The 23,658-nt window shown below is 35.0% G+C and overlaps 1 protein-coding gene across 4 annotated transcripts in view; it reads right to left on the bottom strand.

The window, feature by feature from the left end:
• Positions 1–23,658, bottom strand: part of TBC1D32 (TBC1 domain family member 32) — a 200,187-nt gene that overhangs the window by 60,491 nt on the left and 116,038 nt on the right. For all 4 annotated transcript variants that reach the window (XM_019418223.2, XM_019418222.2, XM_019418225.2 and 1 more), the window contains 3 exons: positions 13,519–13,641; positions 12,100–12,208; positions 11,312–11,405 (listed from right to left, as the gene is read on the bottom strand). In XM_019418223.2, the coding sequence (XP_019273768.2) occupies positions 11,312–11,405; positions 12,100–12,208; positions 13,519–13,641 (326 nt within the window). The remainder of the gene's footprint in view (positions 1–11,311; positions 11,406–12,099; positions 12,209–13,518; positions 13,642–23,658) is intronic.

Raw genomic sequence — 23,658 nt, 5'->3', positions numbered from 1 at the left:
TTTACAGCAGCATTATTTATAATAGCCAAAAGGTGGAAACAGGAAGCCTGGGTGGTTCAGTAGGTTGAGCATCACTTGATTTCAGTTCAGGTTATGATCCCAGGGTCATGGAATTGAGCCCCGAGTTGGACTCCATGCTGAGTGGGGAGCCTGCTTGGGATTCATTCTCTCTCTCACTCTCCCTCTTGCCCCTCCCCACTGCTTGCACATGCTCTCTAAAAAAAAGTAAAAATTAAAAAAATTTAAACAGATTTTTAAAAGGTAGAAACAATCCAAGTGTCTATCACCAGATAAATATGTAAACAAATTGTGGTATATCCACATAATGGAGTATTAATCATAAAAAGGAACAGAGTACTTATCCATACTACAACATGAAAGAACCTTCTAGATGAACCTTGGAGACATTATGCTAAGGGAAGAAGTCAGTCACAAAATACTGCATACCACACTATTCCATTCATATGAAAAGCACAAATTAAGAAATCTCTAGAGACATAAAGGACATTAGTGGTTGCTTAGGGCTGAGAGAGGGAAGTGGGGGAAGACGGGTACTGGGTTTCTTCTTCAGGTGGTAAAAACGTTCTAAAGTTGTTTGTGGTGATGGTTGTACATATCTACTAATATACTAAAAACTACTGAACTATACACTTTCAATGGATGAATTGTATAGTATGTTAATTACATTCTGAAAGCTGTTTTTAACAAAACAAAACAAAATAAGACCCGCATGCTTATGTAGAGTATGTAGGATAATTACTATAGAGAGAAAGGCCATGAGATGACTGAAAGAGCAATGGAAAGGAAAACAATGGGAAAGTGACACATTTGTTTATACAGCTGGCTCACATTAGTTGATACTCTGTGTACTTAGAAAGCTCAAAGGAAGTTAACTTCATATTTTGGGTTGTTTTAAGGAAGGGCCTCTGGAGGGATTATATGGGTAAGAATGACTATGGAGGACTTCCTAGGACCACTCAGAAGTTCACTTAAATTAGGAGTTACTAATATTTGAGGCTTTCAATGAGTAGCCATCCAAATTTCTAAGGTCAAAGAGAAGCAATCAATGCCACATGGCCCTGATGTCAGTGGCCCTGTAAATCAGTGCTGGCTTCTACCACTGTGTTGGCCCTGTCAGGAGTACTAGAAACATATAAGCAATGACACACACAAAAAACTTACTCTCTACTTTGAAGACACCAACCCCAGCTGAGTGAATATATATACAAATGGTTTCCTGATAAAGACAGGCTTTCCACAGTAGGTATACAGAATACAGATAGAACCTAGATTGCTGATTATTTTACAATGCAGCCTGAATAAACATTATAAAAGTAACTTAAAAATGAATATAGGATGCTAGAAAGGGAAGAACAGCAAAGTCCTCACATTCAGATGTCTAATGCTTCTGATAACGAGAGTATTTTATCCAATCCCTCAAGCCATTTCTATTTCTCAGTATGAACGTACTGAATTTCACTTCTCTTTAGAGAAAGAAGTCCCATCCTGAACACACAAAAATGGAATGTAGTAGAGAAGACTAGCCACCTAGGGGTATAACAATAACTTGTAGGAGGTCTAAGTTTAGCTTAAAAAACAATCTGTTTTATCTTATGATCTGTTCCACATGGAAAGAATATTATGAGTCAATCTCCAGTCTCTTGATACACTAACCAGTACTGGCTTTTATCCATAATACAACTCTCCTTTCTCCCACTCCCCCCACTTTTTTTTTTTCATTTATTATTTTTTAATTTGAATTCAAGTTAGTTAACATAGAGTGTAGTACCGGTTTCAGGAGTAGAACCCAGTGATTCATCACTTACTTAACACCCAGTACTCACCCCAACAAGTGCTCTCCTTAACACCCATCACACATTTAGCCCATCCCCACCTACCTCCCCTCCAGAAACACTCAGTATTTTTTCTCTGTATTTAAGAGTCTCTTAAGGTTTGCCTCCCTCTCTTGTTTTCTTATTCTTCCCTTTCCCTATGTTCAACTGTTGTTTCCCAAATTTCACATATGAATGAAATCATGTTTGTCTTTCTCTGACTTATTTCGCTTAGCATAATACACTCTAGTTCCATCCACATTGTTGTGAATGCCAAGATTTCATTCTTCTTGATCACCAAGTAATATTCCATTGTGTGTGTGTGTTTTCTTAGGAAACATGTCTATTCATGTCTTCTGCCAATTTCTTCATGGATTATTTGTTTTTCAGGTGTTGAGTTTGATAAGGTCTTTATAAGTTTTGAATTACTAATCCTTTATCTGATATATCATTTTATCTTTTCCCATTCCATGGATTGCCTTTTAGTTTTGTTGTTTCTTCTGTTGTGCAGAAGCTTTTTATCTTGATGAGGTCCCAATAGTTCGTTTTGCTTTTGTTTCCCTTGCCTCCAGAGACATGTCTAGTAAGAAGTTGCTGCAACCTAGGTCAAAGAGGTTGCTGCCTGTATTCTTCTGTAGGATTCTGGTAGTTTCCTGACTCAATTTAGGTCTTTCATCCACTTTGAATTCATTTTTGTGTATGGTATAAGAAAGTGGTCCTGTTTCATTCTTCTGCATGTCACTGTCCAGTTTTCCCAGCACCATTTGCTGAAGAGACTGTCTTTTTTCCATTGGATACTCTTTCCTACTTTGTCAAAGATTAGTTGGCCATACATTTGTGGGTCCATTTCTGAGTGCTCTTCTGTTCCATTGACTTACATGTTTGTTTCTGTGCACTGTCTTGATTGCAGCTTTGTTTTTTGTTTTTGTTTTTTTCCTTTATGATTGCAGCTTTGTAATACAGCTTCCAGTTAAGAACTGTGATGCCTCCAACTTTGGTTTTCTTTTTCAACACTACTTTGGCTATTTGGGGTCTTTTGTAGTTCCATACAAATTTTAGAATTGTTTGTCTTAGCTCTGGGAAGAATGCTGGTGTTATTTTGATAGGAATTGTACTGAATGTATAGACTGCTTTGGATGAATAGATATTTTAACAATATTTGTTCTTCCAATCCGTGAGCATGGGCTGTTTCTCCATTTCTTTATATTTTCTTCAGTTTTTTTCATACGCTTTCTATAGTTTCCTATACAAATCTTTTACCTCTTTGATTAGGTTTATTCCTAGATATCTTAGAGTTTGGGGTACAATTATAAATGGGATCAATTCCTTGATTTCACTTTCTGCTGCTTCATCCTTGGTGTACAGAAATGCAACTGATTTCTGTACGTTGATTTTATATCCTGCAACTTTGCCAATTCATAATCAGTTCTAGCAGTTTTTTGGTAGAGTCTTTTGGGTTTTCCATGCAGAGTATCCTGTCAACAGGAAAGACTGAAAGTCTTCTTTCTTGCCAAATGACTAGGACTTCCAGTACTATATTAAACAACAGAGTGAGAGTGGACATCTCTGTCGCGTTCCTGACCTTAGGGGAAAGCTCCCATTGAGGAGGATATCAGCTGTGGGTCTCTTGTATATGGCCTTTATGATGTTGAGGTATGTTCCTTTTCTCCCTACCTTCATGAGGGTTTTTATCAAGAAATGATTCTGTATTTTGTCAAATGCTTTTTCTGCATCTATTAAGAGGGTCATATGGTTCTTTTATCCTTTTTTATTAATGTTGTGTATCACATTGATTGATTTGCAAATATTGAACCAGCCCTGCAGCCAGGAGTAAATCCCACTTGATCATGGTGAATAATTGTTTTAATGTACTGTTGGATTTGATTTGTTAGTATCTTGTTGAGAATTTTTTCATCCAAGTTCATCAGGGATATTGGACTATAAATTCTCCTTTCTGGTGGGGTTTTTCTCTGGCTTTGGTATCAAGGTAATGCTGGCTTCACAGAATGAGCCTGGAAGCTTTCCTTCCATTTCTATTTTTTGGAACAGCTTGAGAAGAATAGGTATTATATATCTTCTATTAAATATCTGGTAGATTTCCCCTGGAGAGCCATCTGGCCCAGGACTCTTCTGTGTTGGGAGATTTTTGATAACTGAATCAATTCCTTTGCTAGTTATGGGCCTGTTCAAATTTTGTATTTCTTCCTGTTTGAGTTTTGACAGTGTTAGTGTCTAGGAATTTGTCCATTTTATTGGCATATAATTTTTCATAGTATTCTCTAATAATTATATTTCTGTGGTATTGGTTGTAATATCTTTCATTCATGATTTTATATATTTAGGTCATCTCTCTTTTCTTTTTGGTAAGTCTGGCTAGGGGTTTACCAATTTTGTTTATTCCTTCAAAAAAACAGCTTTTAGCTTCATTGATATGTTCTGTTTTTTGTTTGTATATTGTTTATTTCTGCTCTAATCTTTAGAATTTCCCTTCTTCTGCTGACTTTGGGCTTCATTTGCTTCTCTTTTTCTAGCTCCTTTAGATGTAAGGTTAGCTTGTGTATTTGGGACCTTTCTTCCTTCTTGAGATAGGCCTGAATTGCAATGTACTTTCCACTTATCACTGCCTTTGCTATATCCCAAAGGGTTCGGACTGTCATGTTTTCATTTGCTTCCATTTTTTTAAACTTCTTCTTTAATTTCCTGGTTGACCTGTTCATTCTCTAGTAGTATGTTCTTTAATCTCCATGTATTTGAGGACTTTGCAAATTTTTTCATGTGGTTGATTTCAAGTTTCATACTGTTTTGATCTGAAAATATGAAAGGTATGATCTCCATTTTTTTGTACCTGTTGAGGGCTGATTTGTGACCCAGTATATGATCTATTCTGGAGAATGTTCTATGTACACTCAAGAATGTGTATTCTGCTACTTCAGGATGAAATGTTCTAAATATATCTGTTAAGTCCGACCAATCCAGTGTGTCATTCAAACCTATTGTTTCCTTGTTGATTTTCTGCTTAGATGATGTGTCCATTGCTGTAAGTGGGGTGCTGAAGCCGCCTACTATTATATGAGTTTATGTTTGTGACTAATTGATTTATATATTTGGATACCATCAAGTTGGGGGCACAAATATATACAACTGTTAAATCTTGATGGATGGACCCCTTAATTATTATATAATGCTCTTCTTCATTCATCTCTTGTTACAGTCTTTATTTTAAAATCTTAATTAGTGATATAAGTATGGCTACTCCAGTTATCTTTTGACATCCTTCAGCATGACTGATGGTTCTCCATCCCCTCACTTTCAATGCAGGTGTCTTTGGGTCTAAATGAGTCTTTTGTGCATAGCATATAGATGGATCTCGTTTTATCTATTCTGATATCCTATGTCTTTTGATTAGAGCAGTTAGTCCATTTATATTCAGAGTGATTATTGAGATATGGATTTAGTGCCATTGTGTTACCTGTAGAGCTGGTGTCTCTGGTGGTGTTCTCTGTTCCTCTGTAGTCTTAGTTGCTTTGCTCTTTTTTTTTTTTTCCTGCACTCAGAGTGTCCCCCTTAAAATTTCTTGTAAGGGCCAGTTTAGTGGTCACAAATTCCTTTAGTTTTTGTTTGTCTGGGAAACTCTTTCTGTCTCCTATTCTGAATGACAGCTTTGCTGGATAAAGAAGTCTTGGCTACACATTTTTCCCATTCAACATATTAAATGTTTCCTGCCGCTCCCTTCTGGCCTGCCAAATTTCAGTGGACTGGTCTTCTGCTAACATTATGTATCTATCCTTAGGTTAAGGACCTTTCGTCTTTAGCTTCTTTCAGGATTCTCTATCTTTGTATTTTGTAAGTTTCACTCTGATATGTCATGGTGTTGAGCTGTTTTTGTTGTTTGAGGAGCGTTCTCTGTGTCTCTTGGACTTGAATGCTTGTTTCCTTCCCCAGATTAGGGAAGTTCTCAGCTATAAATTGTTCAAATAAACCTTCTGCCCCTTTTTCCCCACTCTTCTTCTTATGGGGCTCCTATGATATGAATATTGTTTTGTTTTATGGAATCACTAAGTTCTCCAAGTTTCCCCTGATCTAATAATTATATCTCCCTTTTTTTCAGCTTCATTATTTTCCATAATTTTATCTTCTACATTACCTATTCTCTCCTCTGCTTTTTAAATCCTTATTGTCACTGTATCCAGTCAGTACTGCATCTCAGTTATAGCACTGTTTATTTCAGCCTGACTAGTTTTTAGGTCTTTGATCTCTGCAGCAAGGGTTTCCCTCGTGTCTTCTATGTTTTTTTCAAGCCCAGCTATTACTCTTATGAATGTTGTTCTAAATTCTTGTTCAGATATATTGCTTATATCTGTTTTGAGCCAAGTCCCTAGCTTTGATTCCTTCTTAAACCTTCTTTTGGGGAGAGTTCCTCTATCTTGTCATTTTGGGTAAGTTTCTGTTGTTTGTATGTTTTAAAAGCTTGGTGTGTTTCCTGTACCCGAGAGTGCTGCTATATTAAAAAGGGGTCATACACTGCCCAGGGCCTGGCACTTCAGGAAGTATTTTTGGTGTATGCTGTGTACACTCTGCTGTTGTGTTTTGGCTGCTCTTTCCCACTGGTCAGTCCTCCGCAGAGGGATGAGGAAAGCCCAGAGTCCCCCTACTTCTCAGCCATCTTAACTCCAACCCTCTCCTTTTTTTTTCTTCTGCACAGGTAATAGTAAGTAACTACACTAACAAACTTCTTCCTATTTGTCTAAACTCTCAGGTGACAGAGTGATGATATTCCAAGTTATTTCTACTACATGGAAGAGAATTCTTTTGTGTAAGATTATTTATATATGTTTACATATATGTGGTATACACACACATGCACATATGTGTACACATATCATGTGCATGCTTATATATATGTAATGTACATGTATATATATATATATATATATATATATATATATATATATACACACATAGATAATATTAATCACTAGCTTTTAAAGGTCTTTTACATTTTAGTATTATGACCCTAAAAACATGCACGATGAAAAATAACTGAACCAGATGATGTCTAAAGATTCTTATTTACAGATGAAGATAAATTATCTAAGAGCTAACACTAATGCCAATGAGCTAACAAGAAGCAATTTAACAGATGAGGAGATGCTAACTGTAGCAAGGAGGATAAATCTAGAAGCTGGGAGACAAATGAGAGGATGTCACCATGTGCACACAACCGAAGTGATTTTTCCCCCACAACAATGAAATGCTATCCCAAAATTTTGCAGTGTTAATGACAACTAAAACAACACCTATCAGAATAAATAAATCATTACTTTCAAATCAAAAAAGCAAAATGGGAAGTGTAAGAACTCTTGCCTTCAAAATAGCTGTCTTGAAGTGTTATAAGCTTAAACATATTTAAAACTGTACAATGTTTAATTTATTGAACTGTATTTGACCAGAAACATTACTTTCAATTTAGCTTTATACCTGTCAGAAATGCACTTGGCTCCATTTTTCTCACTGAGTTCACAGAGATATATATCCCTGTGATGTATATCCTAGGCTATCCACTGGTGCCTACATCATTTGCTCCTGCTTAACAAAAACCAGGATCACTATTACTAGGAGGAGGTATTAGTTATTGCCATTAATAATGAATAATGTCTTAGTCAAACACTTGTGTCTTAGGGATAAACAGAAAGACCATAGAAGCTGTCGTCCATTATGGTAGGGAAATACAGAATTAAGTAAAGAGATTTAAAATGGTACAACACTAAAACAGAGCACTGACAGGGTTTCAATTAGAGGAGTAATGTAATGCAATCCACATTTCAATAGCAGTATTCTGGCCACTGTATTGAGAACAGATTGAATACTTAGCAGGTTATCGCAATAAGACAGGTGAGAAATGAGGGTTGTAGTGCATGAGTGAAAGTGATTTCAGATACCCAGAGTCAAGAGCATTTGCTGACAGATTAGATGTGGGTATGAAGACAAAAAGAAGTGAAAGAATGCCTTCAGGTTTACTGCCTACAGAATTAGAAGCACAAAGTTGCCATTTCTGAAATGAGTAAGAAAACCAAAGGAACAGACTTTGAGGGAGTATCAGAAGTTTATCTCAGACTTATTAGGTTTGATGTGATTATTAACCTTCCCAGCAGAGGTGTCTAGTAGGCAGTTGCATATGAATGCAGAGTTCACAGGGCAGAGATAGGGTTAAAGATATAAATCTGATAGCCATCAGCATACTGGACAGTATTCATGAGATGAGATCTTACCAAGAGTAAGTATAGCTAGAAAAATAGGCAAGTAAGAACTGAGCCCTGGGGCACTCCTAAATTTAGAGGTTAGAGAGAAGTGAAAGATGAAAAAAAAAAAAAAGAGAGAGAGAGACAAAAGAATTTGCCAGAAACATGGGAGGAAAATCCAATCAGGTATTTTCTAGAAGCCAAGTAAAGAAAGAGTTTCAAAAGAAAGGGAGGGAGCGAATATGTTGAGTAATAATGCTAGGTCTAGTAGGATGCAGACTGATCTATGCAGTAGATTTAATCATGGTGGAATGGTAGGGGTTAAAGCCTGGTTAGCTTTGTGAGTTCAAGTGGGTTCAAGAGAGAATGAAAAGAGTTAATGGAGTAACAAGATTAGACAACTTCTTCAAAGAAATTTGCAGTAAAAAGAAATGGAAAAGTGCATTCAAAAAAATATATTTTAAATATGGCAGAATTAACAGCATGCTTGTTGGCTCATGAAAAATCTACATTGGAGAGCCATCCCAACACCCAAAACAACAGCAATAAAGGAAAAGGGAGACCTGTTAGAAACAGTATCTTTGAGAAGAGGATGGAATGTAGTGCAAGACATGGGGAAGACATGCTTTGTAATAAGCAAACTGGCAGTTTATTCATAGTAATGGAAAACCTAAACTGATATAGATGCAGCTAAGTGAGTTGGTGTATATCAGGAGCACATGGAAGCTTTTTTCTATTTCTATTTCCTCAGTAACCTTAAAAACAAAATTATCATCTGACAGGATGGATGAGGATGAGGTGAGGAAGGTTTGATGAGAGAGAAGATTTTAAAATGGTCATCCAGGAGAGTATAGACCTGGGGACACAATGTATGACTGCCTGGAAGTATGATGGGCCCACTTAAGGTTAATAACCATCTGCAGTTATCTTCTGGGCTAGACACAGATTCTGTCATGACTCCCTTTTCTAAATCACTCACAAAAGAAGAGCAGGGAGTAAAATTTTATTCCTCTGAGCACCAATTCCTAGGAATTGATGATATATCTTTTCAGGGAAGTGTCCATTTGATCTTTTTTTTTTTTTTTTTTAAATTTCTGTCTGCCTCATTCTGTTTAAAAAGATAAGGCACATTTTATTTAGGTATTATTTTTTTTTAAGTTTACTTATTTTGAGAGAGAGATGGAGAGCACGCACATGCAGGAGAGAGAGAGGGACAGAATCCCAAGCAGCTCTGTGCTGTCAGCCCAGAGCCTAACACCAGGCTCGAACCCACGAACCATGAGATCATGACCTGAGCTGAAACCAAGAGTTGGATGCTCAACCAAATGAGCCACCTAGGTGCCCCATAAGGCATATTTTTTAAATCAAACTATTTTGAAGAACCAAATTATCAAACATGACAGTCACATAATAAACTGATAATGACTGAATTTGTTGCTCCAAAAATTAATATTTGTTTCTAAGCGAAACTTAGCAAAGATAACAATGCTTTATCATAACAAGGAAAAAAATCAGGAAAAGGGTTGAGGCACCAAGAATGGATCATGTAGATCTATCATCTTATCTCCAATACCTAGGGAAGCACATGATAATTAGCACTTGAGAAAAATGTGAAATACAGAAATGAGGGGGCAAATAAGTGACGGAAAAGACTGAAAGTACAATAGGAAAGCATGAGAGTAACAGACTGAGAAAGGTTTGGGTTCACTGAAAGATGGGACTCAAAAAGTGGGAAAAGTGTTCAAAAATGGTACTCTCTCAAGAGTTTCTTCTTGAAAAATAACTTATATCACTCACACATCTCTGAAAGCAGTAGATTATGTAGCACAAAAATGAGGAAAACAAAGGCGGAATTTTGAAAGTGCATTATAAAGACAAATATTAAAAACTTTAAAAAGCTCCCTCGGGGGCGCCTGGGTGGCTCAGTCGGTTGAGCGGCCGACTTCGGCTCAGGTCATGATCTCGCGGTTCGTGAGTTCGAGCCCCGCGTCGGGCTCTGTGCTGACAGCTCGGAGCCTGGAGCCTGTTTCCGATTCTGTGTCTCCCTCTCTCTGACCCTCCCCCGTTCATGCTCTGTCTCTCTCTGTCTCAAAAATAAATAAACGTTAAAAAAATTTAAAAAATAAAAATAAAAAGCTCCCTCGTGTTCTTTCTCTTTCCCTAACTTCCCAGTAGATAGAAAACACACACACACACACACACACACACACACACACACACAAATTTTTGTCTCTACCCAATTGTGAGATATATAATGTATATCTCAAACATTGGATAGAGACAAAACAATGCATATCAATTGATGGCTTCTATTAATTGTTTTAAAGCAAGTAAATGCAGAGAAAAATAAAAGGCAAATGAAGTCTCACGCAGAAACATTTTTTCAACAATCACTCCATAAAATCTTAACTTATGTTAATCTTATACATAATGCTATTTTTTTCCAATGCAACTCTAATGGTATTAAAGGTGATAGCACTGATATAAACTTTAAAATCTCAAATTAAGTGTTTCATCATATATATTCATATCTCATCTTAGAATTCTCTAGTCTAAAACTGAATTTTCATTGCTCTCCCCATAAGCTCTTGAGCTCCACTGACCTTATGGTTGAATTTGGCTTACCAGTTGTCCTCTGGCCACGCTTGCCAAATCTTACACATCCTTTAAACTACTTCTTGTTTTACCCCCAAAACACCTATTTCACATCTTGCTTTAAACACTAATTTTCTTTGGAAGGGTATTTGGCATTTATGTTATCCTAGTAGGCTACACATTTGTCTATTTAGTTCCTATCACACTATATACCACACAATTATCTAATTACTTGAATGTATTCTCTAAAAATTCATGAATTCCTCTAAGGTAAATATTTGAACTTTTATTAAATTTATATAATTTATATTATATTTATATTTCAAGTCTTGACGACACAGAACTTATGTATGGCACACAGATACCAAAAAATATTGCTGTGCTAAATAAAGTTCTATGTATCTAGAATTTATCAAAAACCATAATTCTTTCTTTTAATAAAAAAAAAACCATTCTGTTAAGAATTATTCAGTACCATACTGATAATTTAGTAAGAAATTTACAAAGAAATAGGCATAAGTGGATCCATATATACAAGCTGAATGATAAGCAGTTATTAATCTCCTATAATAATACTTTATCTTTTTTTAAATTATAACCACAAAAGCACTAAAATAATGTGATATTAGATTGTAAACATTGTACCTAGTTTTAGATCAGCATTTTTTGTAACTTCTGACAGGTAGCAGTTTGGTAAAGGATATGATGAAAACATTGGCCAAGGATAAGGATCATCACCCTAAACAAGAAGACAGATAACTTTAGGAAGTAATATTAAATACTGAAGCTTAAGGCTTTTTGAAACTGGCTTTTGTTTCATATATACTAGAGTTGTAGCCTAACTAATCAAAAAGTGTTTGCTAATTACAACTCTATTCTCTAAAGGATATTAACTAAAATTAAATGTAGTAGAAATGACATTTACACAAGCACTAAAGACAAACATATGGTAACTTGTTCTAGCAACCAGGACCGATAATGATGGCTTTAGTATATTTTTTTTCCATGAAAGGAAAATTACAGTCTTCAGAAGAAACCTGTATTTCCTATACTGAAATCGGAAACAAACACAAAAAACAAAACTCTATCTTGTGTTGTCAATCATTTCTCTTTTTCCCAGATTGACAAAAAAAAACATACTTAAACAAACAAAACCTTCAAGAGAAAGCCAAAGTCTATGAATACTGATGGAAGGAGAGGTACTCAATATTGCTAATTAAGTACCAAACACATATTCATCTAATAAAAATTAGGTATCATGAAAAAGACATTGAATATGATGTCATAGACACAGGAAAATGACAACTTTTAATGAAACAACACAAACTAGCTCTAACGACCACCCCTTGTCATGAATATTGGTTTCATTTCAAAGTGTTTATTTGTATCCTAAAGTTTTTCTAGTAATCAAAATTCCTCTTTATCCCACTCACCTTCTGTAGTACCCTTGGTGGCAGAATTCGTTCCATAGGCCCACCAATCAAATTTATTCTAACAAGAACATGATTTCTCTCTACAGATAAGCCATCAATTATAAAATCCCTGAAAAAAAAATACCAATTTTGTTTTCTGTTTTTTTTTTTTTTTACCAATTTCATTTTCTTAATCAAATATGATTTAATTCTAATATTAAATCAGTGGAATGTAAAAAGAAAATTTTCTATAGAAAAGTCTGGAAAATGGATTATTAACAATTAGTGCTTAAAAAGAGCTTAAATTCACTTTATCTTATAGCTTTGTCATAAAGCAAAGAATTGGTGGAGATATAACTGATACAATGAAATAAATGTTATTAATAAAATATTTTCTTGTCAAATGTTACTGCATTTAAAGAAATGGAATTAAGGTCTACATTATTTCCATGATTCTATCACATTTTAATTAGGGTTCCCTTACTAGAACCCAGTGCCTTAAACTCAAAATCTAAATGTTGCTTTTGAGCAGATTCCACACTTCCTGCAGCTGTTAATATCATCCTTTTCTACCAAATCTAGGGAATCCAGTAATGTGCCTGGTCTTCTATAATTTTCCAAAACCCAGCTAGAATGGAAGCACATTTTTTTTTTTTTTTAAATCACAGACATGAGGGGCACCTGGGCGGCTCAGTCAGCTAAGTGGTCGTCTCTGGGTCTTGGTTCAGGTCATGATCTCATAGTTTGTGAGTTTGAGCCCCACATTGGGCACTGCTGACAGTGCGGAGCCTCCTTGGGATTCCCACTCTCACCTTCTCTCTCCATCCCTCCTGCATTCTCCCTCACACTCTCTCTCTCTCAAAATAAATTTAAATAAATAAATAAATAAACAGAAAACAATACCAGCTATTGAATATGTATTCAATAAATGTCAGCCAAATTGAGGTAATGAAAAATATAATAGAAAAAGATCATCAAAATATTACCATAACCTCATTTTGCAATAACCAGAATTTATGACTATGAACTAACATAATTCAGAGAATGGAGTAAAGAGTAATTCTACAAAGGACATGAAATCAAACATTTTGTTTATTGGGTCATCTTACACATGCACACTGAATTTAAAGGTGATACAACTTTATCGAACCATTAATAAAGTTAGTCTTAAAAAAAAACAAAAACAAAAAAACCTAAACTAAACAACAACTTAGAAAGCAGTACTATTCAAGACTTCCCCACGAACATCTATCACTATCTTTCTGATGGTGATGTTTCTGTTTTAATTGCTTTTTACTCTTATTTAAATCTATTGAATTCAGACAGTGGAAAAACATTAAACTATATACACAAAATTACATCTTAACAGAGCATCTGTAAAGAAAACTATTGTTAATATGTCTTAACAGGGCTTGAGCAGGGGGTGTTGTTTGTTTTTACCTGTGGCTTTCAGAGTTCTCTAAGATATTTTCTTCTTGAGCATTCAGTAACACTTCAGATACTTGATACTGAGCCTCCAATAGGAGAAGAGTGTCTAGATCACAGCATAGCACACCTAATAACCTATATAAAAAGGAAGAATAAAAGCAGATTTTATAAAATAGATCTTATAAGTTTAGAAACTACTTTCTTGGTAGGTATCTCAAAGTAACATCTACACATGGGAATACAAATTTTATAAGAAAGATCACATAGTTACTTCAAAAACATGTGTAATCATTTTGATTAGTAATCTACTACAAAAGTTTTTCTCATTGGAATATTATTTAAAGACCATAGACAATTTCTATTCTAGTTTTTTAAAATTATCTAAATCTAGGAATAGTAAGTTTTCAACTACTAATTAAAAAAGTAGATAGGGAACATTAGTAAATCCATAAAAACTACAAATTGTCACCACTTTTTATTCAGCAACTAATTACGTAAGGAATGACATAATCATTTTGCTACCAGGAAATGTTCATTAGGGTGAAGTGTCAATGGCTAATTTTATAATTCTCAGATAAAGCTGAGAACACCATATCATACTGATCTATCTCTAAATACAAATGATTTCCACTTGTCTCTCAACACTGCTAAAGTGGAAATCATGTGGCTCCTACTGTGACACAAGAGGACATACACTGCACAATCTATGAAATATTCTTGCTGAGAAAACTGAATGAACCTGAAACTAACCAACAATTATTACACTGTCAGTTTACAGGAAATATAAAAATCAGAGAAATGTTAAAAGATGACCACAAGAAGGAAACAGCAACCAAATCCAGAATTTAGAGAATCCCACACATTATTATATATTATTTCTTCAGAAAAAAAGGATATAAAAAAGGGATAAGGTAACTTAAAAATTAAAAGCAAAATATCAAGCAAATGTGAAGACTTTGTTCTGATTGTGATTCAGACAAAAACTATAAAGTGCATTTGTAGTCTCATGGGAAAATATGGGTTAGGTACTAGATGAGATCAGGGAAATGGTGCTGATTTTGTTAGATGTTAACAGTGACAAAGTAGTAATGCTTTTTTTTTATATATAAACAGACTTTATATGTTAGAGATACATAATGAATTGTTCATAGGTAAAATGGCATATCTGGAATTTGCTTTAAAGTACTTTAAGAAAAGGGGCACCTGGGTGGCTCAGTCCAGTCAGTTAAGCATCTGCCTTTGGCTCAGGTCATGATCTCATGGTTTGTGGGTTCCAGCCCTGCGTAGAGCTCTGTGTTGACAGTTCAGAGTCTGGAGCCTACTTCAGATTCTGTGTCCCCTCTCTTTCTGCCCCTCTCCAGTTTGTTCTGTGTCTCCCTGTAAGGGTTAAATTGTAGTATAGGGCTAACGCTTAGCTTGAAAGATAACAACTTTGTTCTGACACTGAAGGTCAAAAGATAACAGCCTTGCTTTTACTCTTGTAAATCATAGTTCATACTCTTGTGAATCAGGCTTTACCAATGAAGGAAACAAAAGCTCAAAAAAAGAGCATCAGAGACAAGGTCAAGGAGATCCACTGGTTGCAACTTAGCGGCAGAAAGTCTAAAATAATCACCTCATTTGATAACTGTTTCTAACTCACCTGGGAACTGTTTCTCTGTTCTGTTCCCAGATAATGATAAAACGATGTGATCGGCTTTAAAAACTCTGTACCCCGGCTGTTCGGGGCCAACACTCTTATCAAAAGTGTTGGTCACGATCGGTTGGCCTTGCCTCTCATTGTAATAAACTTTGTTGCGACTGTCACTGGTGCCCGTAGCATTATGTTTCAGGAGTCGTGTGGATGCAACACCCCTCTGTCTCTTAAAAACATATACACATTAAAAAAAAAAAAATTAAGTACTGAAGAAAGGGGCGCCTGGTTGGCTCAGTCGGTTAAGTGACCAACTTCGCTCAGGTCTGATCTCACAGTTCGTGGGTTCCAGCCTCACATCAGGCTCTGTGCTGACAGCTCAAAGCCTGGAGCCTGCTTTGGATTCTGTGTCTCCCTCTCTCTCTCTGCCCCTCCCATGCTTGTGTTCTGTCTCAAAAATAAACAGATATTTAAAAAAAAATACGATACTGAAGAAAAAAATATGTATGGGAATGGGAGAGAAATAAAACCAGATTGGAAAATAACTGATAATTGGTAAAGATGAGTAATGGGTACACGGAACTCTCATTATACTATTGCTCATTCTGCTTTCTATAGTTTTAAAAATTCTATGATAAACAAGTATATAAAAAGGATAATGTGAAGGCAATACTAGGTGGCTATGGTAATTGAGTGGTTAGGGACAATTTCTCTGAAAGGTGGCATTTGAGGTCATTCAAGAAGAAACCTTCTAATTACACATTTCTTGATTTATCTTGGAGATATTTTCAAACATAAGCATAAAACCATACTCCTAAGAACATTTACTTCAGAGTTGTGGTCATAAGTGCAAATAAAAAATTTTAAGTGTTCATTAAAAACATGAAGTTTAAATGTTTGGAATAGATTTTATGGTGATATACTATGCAGGTATTAGAACAGAGCTGCTATATATGTTTAGCTAAAGAACTGTCCCCAAGGTATGTTAAGTGAAAAAGGAGAGGCACAAAGCATTGTATACACTGGTATCATTTGAATAACAACAGAAAAGCATTTGAATGCCATTTAGAGAAATGGTCCATGTTTAGTTTATAAAAGTAAAAACATTTTTTGCTTGATAAAATGCAATGAAACCAAAACAAAAACCTTTTCAGAGTTCTACTTGAAGATTATAGTGTTAACTGGCATTTCCCCTGTCTCATCCTAGAAATAACTTCAAGGATTAAGGGGGGGGGGGGGGAAGAAAAGAACTTAACATCAAAATTTTAGCCACAAAATAATTTGAAGGACAGTCAAGGGCAGCCAAAATTGAACAAATACTGCTAAGGGAGAGAAAGAAACTGAGAAAAAAAAGTCATGGCTGACCATGACATGAAAAACACAGCAAAGTAATCCCCCTCCCACACACAAACAAAAGAATTCCTGAGTAAAAACAAATTTCTCATAATTAAGGGCATATAACATAGAGGAAAACCTTATCCTCTGTTTGCAACAGTGGAAAAGGAATACACAAGACAGCAACAAGCAGCAGGAGTATCCCTGGTCCTACTATGTTTCTTAGAAGGAGGAAGGTAGAACAAGGAGTCAGACAAATCAATGATTAATTATTGGTTATAGAGATAATTATTAATAACAAAACTAACTACCTGCATATTAAGATGGGTGGGGACAACACAAAAAAGGGACAAACACACACACCCAAAACTTAGGCCTAGCTAACTAGAAACATGACCCTGCTTTCTCATCAACATGAGCCTCCTACAAACAGCTGATAATGAAATAATTCACATCTCTCCAAAAAGAAATACCATAAGATATACACAAAGATGCTCCAAGAAAGAAGAGGAAAATAATAGGATGAACAGACGACACATACAAATACACACACACACACACACACACACACACACACACACACACACAGAGGCATTTAAGCCTCTAGGCATTAAAGACTTGAAAACTATGACCAAATGATTTTCCATGAATTAAGTTGTATAAATGTATCAGAATACATTTATACAACTTATATAATGTCAGTTATATCTCAATTTTAAAGTGTTATAGGTCAATTACCTCTTAATATAAAAAAAGTTTAATAAAAGCAATGGTCTCCAATAAACTCTGTGCACAAAGTAGAGCTGTACAAGCACAGGAAAGAAACAGCAAAACAAACAAAAAACAAAAAGAACAAAACAAAACAAAAAACCCCACAGAATTTAAAATACAAACTAGCAAAGCTGAGAAAAGAAAAAGAATAAAACTGTTATAAAAATTAAAGCACAATTGGAAACAGAAGAAACACACACAGGAAGACTTAAGAGTGTGGAAAATATAATAGAAATAAAGAGTTTAAATGATCAATTTCTTGATAAGAAAACAGAACCTGGCAGGACACATCTTTAAAGATATTAGTCAAGAGATTCTTTCTGAGACAAAAGAAGCCATGAATCTAAGAATATAAGTATAAAACATGTCCCAGGGTAAACTGAACCAGAGAAGTCAACAGGGTGACAGAGCCTAGTAAAGCTATTAGGTTTATAGAGAAAGAACCATTGGGGTATCCAGGAAAAAAGATCAAGTCACTGTAAGAAAGCGTGTGGGTGTGAGGCCGGGTGTTGTGTAGAGAGTCAAACTGGTCTCAGACTTTCCACAGCAACATTCAATACCAGCAGAACAATGGAATAACACTAGGAAGAGGTCTAACACCAGAACACATTACAAAGCTGTAGAAATTTTAAAAGTGCAGTAATGACATGTGAATTACAGACTCAATTATGTAGAGGAATTTATAATTACATCAAGAGAAGAGAGAATTTCCTGATGGACTGAATATGTGGAGCAGAAGAAAGACAGATATCAAGGATACCTCTATATATTTTGTTAAAAAATTGGAAGGATCAACTAAGTTATAAGGCTTTAAGTTATGAAGGTGGAGGGCGACACAGAGACATTTACGCTTTCTCTCGGCTACTAATCAGTGAACAGGAAATGAAACTGACCCTCAATGTCCTCTGGTTTATGTTTGAAAGAAGGGGTCCATAGGATCTGGATGTACAACGAGATGATCCATGGTGAACTAGAGCAACTCTGAAAGCAAATACATGCCAGACAGAATTCTCCTCAGTACAGAATAAGTAAATAGAAACTTTAACAAGTGATGTATCTTTTTTAAGGTCTTACAAGTACTAGCAATAATGTAAAGCTTAGCAAATTTGGCCCAGCAATAAATTAAAACAATAGCATAAGTTCATTCCAGGAAGAAAAGGACAGTTTAATATTAAAACATCTCCTGATGTAATTCATAACATCAATATGTAATAGAAAAGAACCATATAACCAGATGCTTAAAAGCTACTTAAGATTCAACATCCACTCTCTATTCCCTGCCCTCCAAAAAATTCTAAGTAAATTAAAGAAAGGTTACTTCTTTAATTTGATTTAAAAAACAGATTTATCTCAGTGCAAGAGCTAAAAGCATAAACAGGAAATGCATTCCCATTAAGGTCATGAGGAAGGCAAAATTGCCTAATATTATTTAACATTGTTCTAGGAGTTTAAGCCAAATGTAAAAAAAAAAAATGATAAAACCATCTGAAAGAAGACAATAAAACTGTTTATTTGGAAACCACTCCTCCGTGACATAAAATTCAATTTACTTAATTTTAAGAAACACTGGTTGAATACCTAAGTGTCAACTTGTTATTTGAAGTGCCCAGGATACATCACTGAACACAAGTGCACAAAACTCCCAGTCCTTATGGAAAGCAAAATGCTACATGAGGGGAAGACAATACACAAAATAAAAATTTAAACAAAACACAGCACGGATATAACTAAAGCAGATAAGTGAACAAAGAGATTTAATAAGCAGGTGATAGGGATGGATAACTATACGTGATTTTAAACAAGGTGGTTAGGAAAGACCTCACCAAGAAGGTGAAACACTTCAGTAAAGACCTGTAAGAAATGAGGAAGCAAGCCATGGAGCTATCTGGAGGAAGAGGGTTCCAGGCAAAACGTACAGCTTGAGCAAACGACCTAAGGTGAGCGCATGTCTGGCATGGTTCAAGAATGAGGTGGTCAATATAGCTGAAGTGGAATAAACAAGAGAGAAGTATAAGGAGATGAGGTCAAATTAATAAATACTAGGCATCCAGATCATATAGGACTCTGCAAGACCATTGTTAAGAGCTCCAAATTTTTCTTTTGAGAACAGTGTAGTAAGGTTTCATCCTGATAAGAGAAAGAAACCCTGTGAGTAAAGAATTGACATGATCTGATTTGTGTTTTAATGGGATCACTCTGGTTGTATACAAAATAGGCTAAAATTAGGCAGTGACACAGATATACCAGTTTTAAAAAACTACAGCAATAATTTAGATAAGATAGTGGCTTAAAACAGGGTTTTGTCAGTAAAGAATCTATTAATCAGAAGAATAGCTCTGGGATGAACAGACTCTTGGAGTGGTCCCCGAGATCCCCACCTTCCTGGTACTCATGCCCTGGAGTGATCCCCTTGAATGTAGGCAGGACCAATGACTGGCCTCTAATCAGAGAGTGTTAAAGGTGAGAGAACAGATGTGATTATATGATTATATTACATAAGACTCTATCCCTTTCTTGTTGGAGTCTCTCTCCTCAGCTGGCTTTGAAGAAGCAAGCAGCCATGCTGGGGAAAACCACGTACCACCATGTAGCCTCCAGGAGTTGAAGACAGCCTTTGAAGGACAACCTGCAGAAGCCTCTAGGCAGCAAGAAAACAAGGCCCTCGTTCCTAAGACCATGAGGAACTAAATTCCACCGACAATCTGTGTGAGTTTGGAAACAGAACCTTCCCTAATTGAGCTCACATGAGACACAGACCCAGCTGACACCTTGATTATGAGACTGTGGACAGAGGACCCAGCCAGGTATCCTAGTACTTAGACAGAAACTGGGATAATGAATGTGTGTTGTTTCAAGCCACAGAGTTTGTGGTAATACATTATAGACAAATAGAAAAAAACTCCAAGATTTATATCTAACCAACTAAAAGTATGATGTACCATTTGGTTGATATATCAAAAACAACTAGAAACAAGAGGACTCTCTCTTTCTGCCCCTCCTGAGATTCTCTCTCTCTGCCTCTTGCTCACTCCACTCTTTCCCTCTCAAAAAACAAAAAAACAAAAAAACCCCAAAACCAAAAAAAATAAAAACAAGAGGAAAAAAATTATGTGTGTATGTGTGTAAATATATGAGATACATGAATACAAGAATTATGTAGGGTGACCAGTAACAAAAAAACTAAAAATAATTTACACATAACTTACCAGTAATAACCAATTAAAACATTACCATGGAAAAGAAAATTGTGTTAACAATAGCCAAAAAAAAAAAAAAAAAAGTAGAACATAAAAGATACCAATAAGAAATGCACAGGACCCATATATGCAGAGAGCTAAAGAACATGAACAATTTTAGCCACAGTACCTATCTAGATTACAAATTAAATATTATACAGATGTGTATTCAATTCAGTTATGAAGTTAGTTTAAATGTAAATTATGCAATAATTTAATAAAAATTTAAGCTTTTTGTAAGAGTTCAACAAAACGCTTCCACTAATAACCTAAAATTTTTTTAACAGAATTATGAAATGAATGAATAATTTGTAAATACATTAAATCTCATAGACTCTTTATCAGATGCTTACCATCTTCTAAATTTGGGAGAGGTATAACATATTTAGTCTCACAACTCTGTGAGGAAGTTTATCACTGACTCCATTCCACTTATGAGGAAACAAAAGCACAGAGAGGTTAAAAGTCTTGCCTAAGATCACTCTGGCAATGTGTTCCAGAGTCCATGTTCTTTACCACAGACTGATACTGTCACATACTATAGTACATACTGGGGAACATAACATTAGGCTACAGATATTAAATTCACAAAAGATATAGAAGACCTTTTGGAAAGAATACATTTTAATGAGAGTAATTAAAGAACACTTAAACTAAATAGAGATATATACCATGTTGACAGACTGGAAAACTCAATATTATAAAGATGTCAATTAACTAATTATTGATCTATAGATTCACTCCAATGATAATTAAAATCACAATGAGCTGCTTTGTGTGACAGACTGACTATAAAAAGAAAGAAAATAAAACTAAAAGTAGCCAAGATATTTTTTGAAAAAGAATAAAGTGGAAAGAATTGCTCTATCAGTTATTATAATTTATTACAAAGCTATACTAATTAAAACACTGTGATACTTGTACAAGATGAACAAAAATCCAATTGAACAGAATCGCAAATTCAGAAACAGACCTTTACATATCCAGATACCTGTTTTGCAAAACAATGAAAAATTATGCATGCATGTATACAAATAAATATGTGGCTGACATTTCACGTGTAATAGAGTTGTTTATAATAGCCCAAAGTGGAAAACTGGAAATAACCCAAATGTCCACCAATAGCATAATATATAAACAAAACACAATATATTCATACAATGGATTATGCAGCAATGAAAATAAATTAACTGAAATACATGCAACATTAATCTTAGAAACAATGCTACACAGAAAAGGTCAGACATGATAGAATATACAGTTTATGCTACCATTAATATAAAGCTCCAAAAGCAGCAAAATTAAAATATATTGTTTAGGAATACTTGCCTATGTAGAAAAAAATATAAAGTAAACCAACAAAGTAAATTTAGCCATAAAAGTCAGAATAGTGGTTACCATTAGGGGGAATAGAGGGACTCAGGATCAAACAAAATGAATAGTGCTAATAACTTCTCTTTTTTTACTCAATGGGAATTATGTGGATATTTATTTTACAATAATTTGTTAAGTTATAGGTTTATATTTTATGCAATATTTATATTTTAATATTTTGTAAAAAATTTAAGTGTTATGCTAGGTGGGTAATGAGAAAAGTCATTATCCATAAGAAGTATAAACATGTATGGAACAAATAAACAAATCCAGAACACTAATAAGAAATGCAAACTCTAATAATTATGCACAAAGATTCTTGTAAGACTCAATAACAACTAATACCATTTACTACTCAATTATGTAATCATCTAATAAACAGATCTTAATGGCTTATTAATTATACCAGCATATGTATATGAACTAGCAGTCAGACTAAACGTGGGAAGAAAAGCCTAAGACTTTTTTTTTTAGCCTACTTTTCATATTAAGGGTAGGTTTACAAAGTGAATAGAAGTGTACAAATTATTTTATATCCACTAACCTACAAAAATGACCATAAAAACATGTCTCAAGATGTAAATATGAGGTTTATAAACAACAAACTGTCAAGTTTAATTTTTTGTTGGCCCCAACCCTAATTTCCTGAGTTATAAAAAAATAATGTTTATTTCACATATAAAACAAGCTGGTTATATCCAGAAGTATTCTGAAGAAAGTCAACAATTAGCCAAGGTAAATTCAAATTCATAGGTAAACTGGATAAAAATTTAGTGGTATATTTTCAGTTTTTTTATGAACAGAGAAAAAATATTTAAATAATTTAAAGTAGGTTTATGTAAAAATATCAACAGTAAGTTATACAGGCAAATTTCAGAACAGTGTGTGTATTTATATACACATCCGTCTCTCTCAGCATACAGTTAGAAGTAGATTGACTCTACCTACCCCAGACCCAAGCCTTCTTAGGTTAGGCATTTTTAGGTTATTTTTATTGAAATAACTTTCCGTACATCATAAGACAGACAGTAGTCAAAGACCTTAGCTATTCTTTTAACCCTGATTTCATGCAATGCTAAACAATTTTACCCATGCTATTATAGTCTTATGGCTCCCATGAGCCCAAACAGTCTAGCACCCTAGGGGATATGGGGCTGCTATTTGAAGGTGGTGAAGATACAAAAGAGTTTGTCCACAGCAAAGCTTTTGGAGGCATGACAAATGACTAAAGTGGGGAGGGATCCAGGCACCTTTAACTCTGAAAGCATTTGGATGCCTTTGGTGATATTGAGCCAACTCTACTGCCTCATTTGAGCCAGGTTTTGATGACATCCAATAACCTGACATCCCATAATCCAGGTTTCTCAGCTACTGAAGGCTAAATCCCTATCTCTGTTAGACATTTAATGCTACACACATAAGTATCATCTCTAGACAAATAATCCGGAGAAATCATACTGTCACAAGAGAAGATCTAACAAGTGAATTAAATTTTCTGTGAAGAAATAGACATCTCTAAAATACATTACTCAAATAAAATGGCCACAATTCATACACTGTATTTGAGGGAAAAAAAACAAAAAAAATATTGATGGAGAGTCTCAGGGTTTTCCCAGTCTTTTCATAACAGTGGAAAGCCAACCATGTTTTTATTGTTGATATCAAAACTCTCTGAAATACTAAACACTGGCTGTGAGCCTGTGCAACAACCTTCCCATATACATCAGAAATTGGAAGCACTGCTCAATCTTCCCAATGTTCTTGTGTTTCCCTAAGCCTTAGTGTTTGTTTATATGTAACAAA

The sequence above is a fragment of the Panthera pardus genome, unplaced genomic scaffold (assembly GCF_024362965.1).
Source record: "Panthera pardus isolate Hobbes unplaced genomic scaffold, ASM2436296v1 HiC_scaffold_17, whole genome shotgun sequence".
Classification (NCBI taxonomy): domain Eukaryota; kingdom Metazoa; phylum Chordata; class Mammalia; order Carnivora; family Felidae; genus Panthera; species Panthera pardus.
This window is presented reverse-complemented; position numbering and strand designations above follow the sequence as displayed.